At 44.8% G+C, this 12327-nt stretch overlaps 1 protein-coding gene across 3 annotated transcripts in view; it reads right to left on the bottom strand.

Moving 5' to 3' along the window:
* Positions 1 to 10160: 10160 nt before the first annotated feature.
* Positions 10161 to 12327, bottom strand: part of c19h1orf216 (chromosome 19 C1orf216 homolog) — a 3301-nt gene continuing 1134 nt past the window's right edge. For all 3 annotated transcript variants that reach the window (XM_031874870.1, XM_031874869.1, XM_031874871.1), the window contains exon 2: positions 10161 to 11708. In XM_031874870.1, coding sequence (XP_031730730.1) covers positions 10613 to 11686 — 1074 coding nt within the window. In that variant the 5' untranslated portion in view covers positions 11687 to 11708 and the 3' untranslated portion in view covers positions 10161 to 10612. The remainder of the gene's footprint in view (positions 11709 to 12327) is intronic.

The raw sequence follows: 12327 nt of genomic DNA on the forward strand, positions 1-12327 counted from the left end.
TCTCCCTCTCACCCCTCTCCCTCCCCTACATTTCACTCACGGCAGTTGTCGCTGGTTCAGCTTGACTGCTTCGTTAGGGCTCATCATTTGCATTCAGATTAATTATCTAATTACCGACAAATGTCCGGCGGCCACCCCACACTCCGGCTCGTCAGCTCTCAGCCTGTAATTATTTTAATCATTTACTTTCATCTGGAGCGTTCTTGCCATTCTCCTGTGTTTAGAGGCCATTCTTAATTACCCTGCCAAGACACTCTTTTCATGAGAGGGAGGGGGGAGAGGGGTTGGTTTGAGGGAGAAAGGAGAGCAATTGGGTGAGGGAACGCGCGTGTGCGTGTCTGTGTGTGTGTGTGTGTGTGTGAGTGTGAGAGAGAGAGAGAGAGAGAGAGAGAGAGAGAGAGAGAGACCAATGGGGACATGATCCAGAGGCTTTGACAGCACAGAGGAAGCTCCCTGCTCTGCTGGATGCTCTTACCTCTCCCTTCTTTTCTTTTTTTGTAACTCTCTTTCTCTCTCACTCTCTGCATACCCCCCCCAACCAACTTCCTCATCTCTCCTCTCACCCACCCCTCCCCCCACGCCCCGCTTCCCCCACGTTATACTTCCTCCCTTCCTTTTTTTTTTTTTTTCTCCCTTTATCGCAAGCACACACAGGAATCGCCCGTGGGCCTCAGTGCTCTGACTGCTAATACACTGACACACACACACACACATGCACACACAGAAACAGGCAGACAACAGAGAGTCATGCTCCCTGTTTGTGGCACTCATCAGGATGCACACATCTCTCCACTATCTGCTTGGAAAATCTATATACCACTCTGCTTCTGTCTCTTTGTCTGTCTCCCACCGTCCCTCCATCGGTCAGACCTGCACAGCTGCTACGTGTCTGCCTGTCTGTCTGTCTGTCTGTCTGTCTGCCTGCCTGTCTGTCTGTCTGTCTGTCTGCCTGTCTGTCTGTCTGTCTGTCTCCACATCCTCCTCTTCTTCTCTGGACAGGCCTGCTGCTCCCCGTCCTCGTTGAGGGACGACGGGTCATCTCTTTTCTCCCCCCCTATACGTGTGACCGCTCCATAATGATGCTCTCACTCACCCCTTAAGCCACTCCCCCCCTCCCACTGCTCTTGTTAAGAGCAGCGAGAAGAGGGAGAGGGAGATACAAGTTCTGTAATTGGGCTCTTGAATATTTAAGTCACTGGGGATGAAAGTTTAATGAAAAGATGATTATCTACCAGTTTATCACACCACTGTTTCATATTTCATTTTCACATCCTCGTCGCGAGCTGCAACGTCTGTCTTGGCAGCCGTGGATGCGAGGCCTGTGATCCAGCGTGTGTTTGGAAAGTGGAGGAGAGGGTGTGAGGGGGAGACATGCTAAGGTCACGATACACAGGAGACACTTTAAGGAGGCCTAGATGGGACATGTTGTCAACGCTTAAATCCAAGAGCTCTTTATTTCTGACTGTTTTATGTTTTTTTTCTGCTAAAGGCATATAGCTTATTCCATCATATGAGTTTTGATCTGTTGTGTGGTGGCAAATACCAAGCAAAAATGGGGAAAAGGTCAACAGAATACTGATGTTTTGTTTTCAGTATAGAGCGAAACATTCAAACAAGCTGTTGATGGGATGTTATGTCAAAACTTTGGACCAAAAGTGTCTTGTTTTGTTTGTCTGTCATGTTGATTTGGTCACATTAGTCACTATTTCTCTCTTCTGAGAGCAGTGTTGTTCGCATACATTGTCCCATGAATTGGATCATGAGGATTTGTCATGTTGCTGTGTCCATTTTGGCAGCTCTGAGTTATGATCCTGTGAATGTTGGAAAATACTGAGAAAGAAAAGAACTGTTAAGGCCACAAAAAAGAGGAGACACTTGTCAACACTATAGGGCCAAAGGGAGTCTTTACTTTCTCAATTTTGTGTTATTTAGATTGATTCGGTCTCAATAATCATCATTTGTTTCTTCGTTATCATTCTTCGGAACATTGTTCCGCAAAGAACAATGTTTTTTACCAATATATTGTCCAAAAAAAAACATTTCTACAGCAGCTGCACTGTACATGTTGGCAGTCGAAAAAAAATGGTCAGAAATGAAAAAAGATGTCTGGAAGAAAAATGTTGAGGCCACAATAAAGAAAGATGAAAAAAATTGATTTTGTCAACACATAGGACAATGGAGTGTCTTTAATTTCACACATTATTGTGGGTTTTTTAATGTTGATATGGTTACATAAAGAGCAATTATACTCATTTATCATTGTCATGATATAGATACCGGTTTGTATGTGAACTGAATTATAATCCTGTGTGTGTGTTGGAAAAGTCTGCAAAAGAAGGAACAATGTGAAGAAGTTAAATGCTAAAGCAGTCAGACAAAGCAAACCTTTTAGAGCAAAACTATGTAACCATAAATGTCAATTACAAGATGCTAAACGCTAAAATATAGACATTGTATGTGCAGTTTAACAGTATAGAAGAGTCATGAAGTAAATCAGTAACCTGTCGAAAATTAGCTAACGTTAATCATAATCTACTGCACCGGATCACATAAGGATACGTCACAATCAGGCTTTGCCCTGTGTGTTCTGTGTCTGTGTTTCTTTCTGTAGCTCCTCACTCACCTAATCAGTTCATTCAGTGCACCTGCCAGTCACACTCACCTCATTACTCTCACCTGCTCACTCTGCCTCCTTCACTATTTAAACCTCTGCTGCACACACACACACCCACTGCCAGATCATTGTTTGTTTTCCTACCTACCTGCCCGTTTTGCTCGTCCTGTTCCCGGTTTTCCAGTCTGCCTGTTCTGCCTTTTCCTGCCGGATTTTCCCCCTCGTCTTTTGTCTTGTCCCTGGATTCCCTGTGTTTTTGGTTCATTAAAACCTTTTTTCACTACACCTGACTGTCTGCGTTTGAGTCCTCATCATGCCCCGTGACAGGATATATGTATTGGAATCTAGTGTTTTATTGCTCATGAAATCAACATTGCATGAGAAGAAGAACACACTAGGAATAAATGAATAAAATCTGAAACGAAGTAGTTAAATGTAAACATACAAAGTCTAAATTGTTCAAATTCACATATCTTAAAATAAGAAGGATTCAACAATATAAAAGACATGACCTCAGTGTCATCAGCTATAGACTGTGACCATTATGGTATTGTCCCGTGATTAGTTCATTTTTGTGGTATAAATCAGACCTTTTGTTGCCTTCCTTGCAACACATGAGCTACGTTTCTCTGTTTCGACATTAATTAAGAGATACATTCAGCGCCAGTGCTGCGGCTTATAAAGCATCAGATGGTGACTTATCTTCCCATTCTGTCACCTCCTCGAACGCCCTAAAGACCGTTCAATAAAAAAAGAAAAAGCACAAGGACACTCTTTCCTTTACTTAATCGTGCGGGATAAACAGACGGCTGTTTGCTATTCATTCTCATTATTCATAATGGTGCCGACATTAATCCCCTTTTTGCTGGAAGATAGTGTGAAAAAGCAGCGTCGTGCCGCACTTTTGTCAAACCCCAGCGGAATAACGGGGAGTTTTAAGGGGGGGGGGGGATTACGCTGCGGACCCTCACATAGCCTTAGGCCACAGTTTGGAGAAAAATTGGAACACAGTTTGGACTGCGGAGATTAGAGACCACGGTGTGGTGAAAGGAGGCCATTTTCACGGCAAAGACACCCGCGTGCGTGGGTCAACACGGGGGACGACTATCTGCTTCGATAAATGAATTGTGGTGCAGGTTACTTTTATTTGTGAAGGCATGAAAATTAAGATGAGAGGTGATGCCTCCACGAGAGAACAACAGAAGCGTAAATACGATGTGTTTGTGTTATTTGATTCTTTTTTTTTGGGGGGGGGGGGGGGGGGGGTGCAGATCTGGAGAGATAAATTCACGAGCTGCGTTATTAAGCAGCCCCAGCTTCATCTATTGCCCCCATATGTTGATGCTAAGAAGAAAAACCTGAAATCCAATAACCTGTATGAAAGACGCCTCTGGGGACCGACTTGGAGACGGGAGTTAAAGAGTGTGTTAACCCTGCTTCACGAGTTACTTGGCGTTCACTTAGCCCTCATAAAAACGGTGGGATCCGTATCATTCTCGCTGCTTATCAGTTTTAATCCGCGATTTCACGGCGCTGAGGCGAGGGGGGGCGACGACCCGAGACGCTCGTCGCTTTTGTGGACAGGGTGTCACCGTTTAGCCCCACCTCGGCGTACTCGGAGGTGGGAGGTGTGTGTGTGTGGGGGGGGGGTAACCTGGGGAGAGAAGCTCCATCTCTGGGGTGAGGATTGGGGGAGACAAGGGAGGGATCTGAGAGGGAAAAAGAAAAAGAGCAAGTTAAATGGAAGTGACAATCTGCAAACATTCCTGCCGGCAGCTGCGATCGCAATTCTCCATAGTTCACCACCCTCTGCATGGTCACCGCCCCCCACCCCCCACCCACCCCACCCGACCCGATCCCCCCAATGCCCGGCACACGCACCTGCCGCTCCCAGCCTCGCTTTCACCGACAGCCAGATAATCTATGGGCGGGTCCGGGGGCCGGGGCTCCCCTCAATGTGCTCTTGAGAAAACCCCTTATGCGTGAAAAAGCCCCCTTTCTCCTCCTTTTGTCCAACACCGTTTTATGGGACAACATTGGGCATTATGAGGTTTGGGGGATTTTTCACGGGACTCTATAGAAGGGTATAATCCTTTCAGGCACGGGACGAATAAAAAAGTTTTAACCTGCTGTTTTCATATTTATTAGCTGGTTATAGCGGCCGAGGCAGCTGAACCATCAGCACACGCACGCGCGCGTGCACACATACACCCTCCCACTTCTCAGACGCACTCACAAGTCCCGGAATCAAACACTGCGGTTTGAGAGGGGGGGCATAATGGACCTGACTGCTTTAACTGAATTAGTGAAGAGAGTCAAGTGGGTGACTGACACTGAGGTCACGGAGGCCTGAAATGCTGTATGGGTCTGTTTCAGTCAACAGGTTGCTATAGCACTTTATTAGATGTTTTGGTTGATGAGAGTTTCACATTTTGAAGAAGGATTTGACCTGTTTGTGTCTTCTCTGTCAATTAAAGCTGTGACGACGTGTACTTCTTCTGCATGGTTTTCAGTTTAGGCTCCAATTAAGCCAATAGAGAGCAAATTGATTTTCCAAATCTGTCGCTGATGAGACTTTTGTTTTTTTTAACTCTCTTTTTCAGGAGTTTTAGCCAAAATAACAACTTGATTGTTGTATTCAAACAAGCCAACACACTAACAACACTTACCAAACAAAACACAACAACAACAACACTGTAACAACATTTACCAAAACAGAGCAACAATCCCTGAATTTCTATACATTTTTTACGCCCACACTTGTCCTTTCCAGCATTAAAATGCCTCTGCCTTTTTGTTTAAAGTGATTTGATAAAACTAGGTTTTTTTTCACTTCACAGAAAAACAGTAAATAAGAAAGAAGTGAAAAATAAATGTAATAATGATAAATAACATTTTTAACATGAATGTTTATTCTTGATTGCTTTTGGCTTTTATTTTTTACCAAATCTTGACTTTAAAAAGCTGTTTAATGTGATTTGAGGTATCTATCTATCTATCTATCTATCTATCCATCCATCCCTCCCTCCCTCCCTCTCTCCATCCATCCATCCATCCATCCATCTATCTATCTATCTATCCATCTATCCATCTATCCATCTATCTAACTATCTCTCTATCTCTCTATGTGTTGTGTTGTTTCTCCTCTGACGACAGGTCTTTCTATCCAGTTCATCATACACAGGCCTCGGGGCCGCAGCCTCCCCCTCCACCCTTCATCCCTCCCTACTCCTCTCTACCTCCCTCTCTCCTCCCCACCACCACCACCCCCTTTCTGTCAAAGCTGATTGTTTCCACGCCAGCAGAGTGCTGCGGGCGAGCACACTGTCACACTACATCAGGCAGAGGCAGGAAGGGGGAGAGGGAGAGCATGATAGGGTGTACATGTGTATCTGCGCTCAGAAAGCTCCACACAGCAGCTAAAGCCGAGGCTTTCGGCGGGGGTCCCCGAACTTTTTCCATGTCAAGGGCATCCACATACAAGGCCGCAGCGCTATACGACTGTGTCAGAATCTGAGAGAGAGAGATAAATAAAAAAAACTGTAAATGTGACAGCAGGAGAAATTAAAGCTTTACAAGGCCACGAATGTGCACAAATAGCAAGGACTGCTTTTATTACCGGGCAGAGGTGAGGTGAATTTAGGCAAAGGGCGTTAAGTTTTGCTATTTATTTTTTTTAATTGGAGAAGTATTTTTAAACTTTCAGCCAGCATGAATGTGTTGTTGGACCCATTGAGTTATGTTAACAAGCTCAACCTGAAAACTGCCACAAATGTTAGTTGTGCCAAAGGGTGTGAAAATCACATTTAAACCACAAAGGATACAATGCTTATCAACCAAGTAAGTTTAAAATGAGCTAGTTTAGATAAGTAACAGTAGAAACTGACACGGGTTGTTTTCCCATGTTATCCCAGTATGCCGTTCTCTCAGTGTGGACATTATAGTTTCGATGAAGAGCTGGAACAATCTGATCCAGAACCTATATGTTACACTGTTAGACAGTGAGGAAGATGAAGGTTTTTCTAACCTTGAAGATACTGTGGGGGATTTTAAAGAGGGTAAAGTGGGTTCATAGAGGGGCAGCAAAACACTAGACTAACTCTCCCCCAAATAATCTTTTTGTTTTTGTAAAAAAATATGAATTAAAAAAAAGAATAAGTAAACATGGGGGAAATTATATAATTCAACATGGATTTGTAATTTCCGACCGGATGATTTAAATGATTTTTCTTTCTTTCTCAAAAATATCTGTCTGTATAGTCTCAGTAAAAATGGTAGAAAAAAAGGCAGGCTGCCCAAAACTTTAAAAAAAGAAGTATTAATCTAAGTATAGTTATCGTTGTGACACCTTTCAAACAAAGCCATATCTACGTTTGACCCCACGTCATTGCATATTGAGTCTACAGGTTGCGACCAGTTTAACAAAACAAAAAATATATTTATTCCCAAGAAAATGAAGCAGAAATTTGAGGAACACCTTTAAAAAAACAATGAATATGAATATGTTTTTTTTTTAATACGTCCTGATCTCAGATCATGAACCGCTGCATTATATCATTCAACATGTAGTGAAAAAGAATCTATTACCTCCCAGTGGGAACCCTCTCCCAGATCCCAGGTGGTCCCCTTGTTAAGTGCACCACTGCTGGATGAGCCACCCGTGCGCGCGCCGCCGCCCCCTGGCGTCAGAACACAGGAACTACAGCAGCTGCTCTGACCCGACAGGGTCTGTGATGGAGTGTCTCCCCCTAGTGGACTCCATTCACTGCTGTTACCCTCACAAAGAAGCCTCTGCGTGTGTCCTCCGGGTCAGAGATGAGTGAATGTGAGCGCGTCTATAAAAACAAACAAAAGAAACAACACACTTTCTCGAGAATGGTTATTACTTTTCTTTTTATGTTTTCAGCAGGAAATGTTCGAGGGATTGTTTAGTTGCAGACAGCGCGTGAAGTGTGAGAACAGCCGTGTCAGGTCACAGGTAAGGTATGGGAGGTCAACTGTGACAGATGAATTCATCTTAAAATACAACTTTTTTAAATTATGTTAAAACACTTTTCTCTAAATAAGAATATTTGAGTTATTTGTAGCCTGATTTATATTTTGATGAAAGCCTGGAGCATGTCAGCTCTGCCGCTTCATCGCTGTATGGTGAACGTGTTAAAGGGGAAGGCAAGAAACTGCTCCTTTGTTTTTCCTGCTCCTTCTCTATCATGGAATACGTTTTTTGTTTATTGTAATATTCTATTTAAATAAGAAAGTATAAATAAGGGATGTTTTTTTTAGTTTGTATCCCTAATTAACTACTGCTGTGCATAATTATTGTGTATTTCAAATGACCAAATAGCCTCAATGTAATTATTCAGTAGATATCTTAGGTTTCTACTTCTTTCTGTTCTTAATTGTTGGTATAAAAAATGTTAACGGAAGACTTATTATTATGCCCTTTTTAGGAGGTCAGATAAATGTCTCTGTAAAGGAAATAGTAATACAATATAAGAATGTCAAAGTTTTAGTTATTTCGGGATAAAAAAAAACCACACACATTTAAATAATTTCCAGACATTAAAACCTAAGAATGTTGTGAAGAAGGTGAAACAGAGAGAAATACAGACCCTCCTCTGGCCCCTCCATGTCGCCATGGGGGTGCCACAAGGTGCAGCTACATCTCTGCTCTCCAGGAAGTTTTCACATTGAAGAAAAAATAACATACCTGTCATTTACCATGTGTCGTTTTCCTCTCGTTTTTTTATTGCTGACTAAAATAAAAAGGTGTGCAGAGAAAGAGAGAGGCGCAGCCATGAGTGCAGTGCGCCCGCAGCAGGAGCTCCGACGGTCACACCCCGTTTGTTCACATCACATGGATATAGAGGGTCGACGTTTCTTTTTTTATAAAGCATCCTTTATACGTTCGTTGTAGCCTAACTTATGGCTATATTATCGATTAATTAATTATAATGCTTTATAGATCAGATATGAGCCATTCATCAGAAAAAAACGTTTACATGTAAAAAAGACATAAACATAAAAAAAGACTTTCTTTAGTTTTTAGCTCTTAAGTTCGTCAGATCATGCTCCGTTTGACCTCTGACCTTTTGGAAGAGTGCTGCTAAAGAACACCCTGACAACAATCCAGTTATTGATGTAACTTTTAAAATCAGCATCTTATTGTAGAGATGCACATCATGACTTGTTATATGCTGTCAGGTTATTAGAAAGTGAGTATTCAGAAAGACGTTATTTAGATTTTATTAAACGGCAAAATAAAAGTTGATCTAATTCATGAAATATATCTCAACAATAAACTATTGGGAAATTATTTATTAACCATTAATGAAACAATTAATAACACTGGGAGGTTTATTACTGATATTAATATTGTCTTTGCTCTAAAATACTCAGACACTTTCTCCTGAGGTGAAACCGATCAGATTCATCGTTAAAGTAGCTTTAAGGCTAATTTATCTTTTCGTGCGCTTTGTTTGGATGAATTCCTCCTAACTACCCTGAAATCACGTCTCGGTGGTTTACAAAACCCTCCATCAAAGGCGTGTTTGTTCCCCCTCAATGTCCTTCTTTCCTTTTTTTTTTTAAAGAGATGGCTGCTTGCGCGTTGCTTACAAGTCCCTACTCCGGTGTAAACATGTTATCCTCGAGCTTCAACGCCCCTCAAACCTCCAACCTTCAGCCAGCGAACACGGGATCAATATGTAAATCGACTCCGACTTTCTCCGCTACGCCTGCGTCCAGGAGAGGCGATAAGCTTCAGAAATAAACCGGAGTTAGTTAGTTAGGAGGCATAGCCGGGGATTATCCCAAACTCGCCCCGGGGTTTGGCTCTCCTGCGCGCAACCGGACCGGCGTCTGTTCACCGCGGCCGGATAGGACCTGCAGGGCCCCGGGGCGCAGACAGGCAGGCTCCCCGGGGTGGGAGAGGGGGGGCACCACGACCCGCTCAGGATGGAGATTATAGGGTGGCAATGCGGCTGGTATCTCTCTGACACACACACACACACACACACACACACACACGCGCATGCACATGGAAGGAGGTGAGATGATCTCGGAGTGCCCGCGGCGGCAGCAGCCAGCCATGCCCATAAAGATTGACGCCCGAGCCTCACACGGCTATCACACTCCCCGCAGAACACGCACGCGCGCGCGCGCGCGCACACACACACACACACACACACACACACACACACACACACACACACACACACTCCCTCGTGTGATGAGCTGATACAAACCAACTTTGTTCGGCTGACAAAGAGGCAATTGTTCGATGAAAGGTCATTTGCCCGGAGGGCTCCAGAACAGCAAGTACAGCTCCAGAAGATAACAACCGGCCTTCTTTAGTCATATCTGCACTGAGGGAGCTTTGATAGACCTGCTCCTTGAAATCAACATGCTGAGCTGTTATGAAATGAAGGCTCTGGGCTCCTAAAGTGCTATACAGCCAACTCATTGGACTTCCCCTCAGATCTAAATCTGACATTCATTAGGTCAGATCTTATGAACGTGCAAACAAACAGACAACACAAACAAATCTGATATATCATATAACTTTATTCTTTAAATTTACCTATCATCTCTCTATATACAGCATGGTCTCAGAGTACAAATCATATCGAACAGTTACATCTACACAATGTTCTTTTTTTGGTCCACTTTTTTCCACGCACAGGTCAAGACAAACAAGAACAGCGTACAGACAGAATAGTTTTCAAAAAAACATATTCTCACATTAAAGTGTTCTGGTTTTGGTGTTGATACATGTATGTATTGATGCTCCGGGTGGGACACCAGCAAAGAAAAACTATTACAATCAGCAACATCAGTGTGAACTTTAAAGACGTCTGTCAAGACGATGGGAGACTGTCTTTTTTTTTTATTTGGGCGAAATGTCTGAAGGATGGAAGCAAACAGAAGAAAAAAACATTGTTTTTAACCACTTCCTGTTTCAGATCCTCCCATGTCTCCCTCTCTCTCTCTCTCTCTCTATGACTGGCCGACGGAAGCGGCAGCGGGGGGTGCAGCGTTGGCCATGGCGGCAGCGGCGCCCATGCGCAGCAGCTCCTTCCTCTGCGTGAGGATGACGTCAAAGCTGGACTGCAGGCGGTTCTGCTGCTCCTGGATGCGGCCCTGCAGGGTGCGGACCCAGCGGATCAGCGCCAGCCGGCGGTACATGGTCAGCTGCACCTGGTGCTTCTCCATCTCCTGGGCCTTGAAGCGCTCGCGGTCTCGCAGCGTCCACACAGCGTCCATCAGCTCGGGCATCTCGCCGTCCGAGTCCGAAGACCGGTCGTCGCCTTCCTCCTCGGCTCCTTCCTCCAGAAGATTTCCCAGGTTGCTCGCTGTCAGCGACTTGATGACAGAGCTTCTGCGTCTCCCGGACGGTTCTTGATTGCCGTTTCTGGTCAGGTCGCACTCCTGATGGTTGGATTTTGGTTCCCCGACCCCGATGCGGTCCCAGCCTCCCATGAGCATCCCTTCGCCTCCACTGTCCATATTGAGGGAGGACATGCTGCCGCCGGACCGGTTGCTGAACTCGGACTCAGAGTCGCTGTCGCCCCATTCGTCTCCATCCTCCAGCAACGCCACATCTTCCTCTTCCTCCCTTGCGCTGCTGCTTTTCCTCCCCTGCATCTCAATTTTCTCCTTCTCCTCAGCATGGTTCATCATCACCCTCTCCTCCTCCTGCATCCTACCTTCCTCCGCTCCGTCGGGGGGCACACGGCCGTAACCATCATCCCCGCACTCGATTTCCGGCAGGGGCTCCAGGCGGCTCCAGGGGGGGTGGCGGGAGCGTGGCGACAGGACCCCCAAGTTGTGGTGATAACCGGAGGACGAGGAGTTCGGAGGGTCGCGACCCAGGGGGCCCAAATTGCGGGGACGTACCGGGTTTCGGTTCTCGTCCCCTCCTCCTCCGGTGCCCTCATCATCTTTGCCCGGCAGGAAGTTGAAGTTGCCGTCTTTGTCACACTTCCTGTTTTGCAGCGAGGACGAGCCATTGCCGGAGCCTCCTTTGCCTCCGTAGGCCGAGTTCAGAGGTTGGTCCCGATGGTGAAGCATCGCTGACCTCGACTGAGTCTCGCTGGAACGACATGGGACAGAACGTTAAAGCACTTAAAGAACCACAGATTCACTTTTTGTTATACAAGTTCTTGCATCTTAGCTTGTTTGGCAGAAGTTTGGCTTGTTTTGTTGTATAAAAAAGGTTGTTTTTTTGTCGAAAATAAAGATTTTGATCAGGTCACTCAGGTATCAAACAATGTCCAATGTTACCCAGACAACCAATGATATCTCAAGTCTTGCTGTTGTTTGTCTCACAAGTGTAATATCCAGACAAAACACAGCTTATGATACTAATGCCGTTGCAGAGTAAACTCTGGAATCTCGGATGACGGCACTTTCGGGAAGCTCAAGACTTCCCAAAACAAGCCAAGCCTTCCGCCGCACAATCAGCCAACGCTAAAGTTGATTTTGTGTACAAGCATGAGTGAAAGCCAGCAGCTGCATAGAAGATACGCAAACATATCATCGGCAGCCCCCCCCCCAAAAAAAGCTATGACGCACGTTTGGAAAATGTAGCCTAATTGCTAAAAAAGCTGCATTAAAAAAAAACGTTTGAACATAAATGGATGAGCCGAAACAACAATAAAACAGAGGACACACACACACACACACACACACACACACACACACACACACAC

The sequence above is a fragment of the Anarrhichthys ocellatus genome, unplaced genomic scaffold (assembly GCF_004355925.1).
Source record: "Anarrhichthys ocellatus isolate YVR2014 unplaced genomic scaffold, GSC_Weel_1.0 scaffold84, whole genome shotgun sequence".
NCBI classification, from domain to species: domain Eukaryota; kingdom Metazoa; phylum Chordata; class Actinopteri; order Perciformes; family Anarhichadidae; genus Anarrhichthys; species Anarrhichthys ocellatus.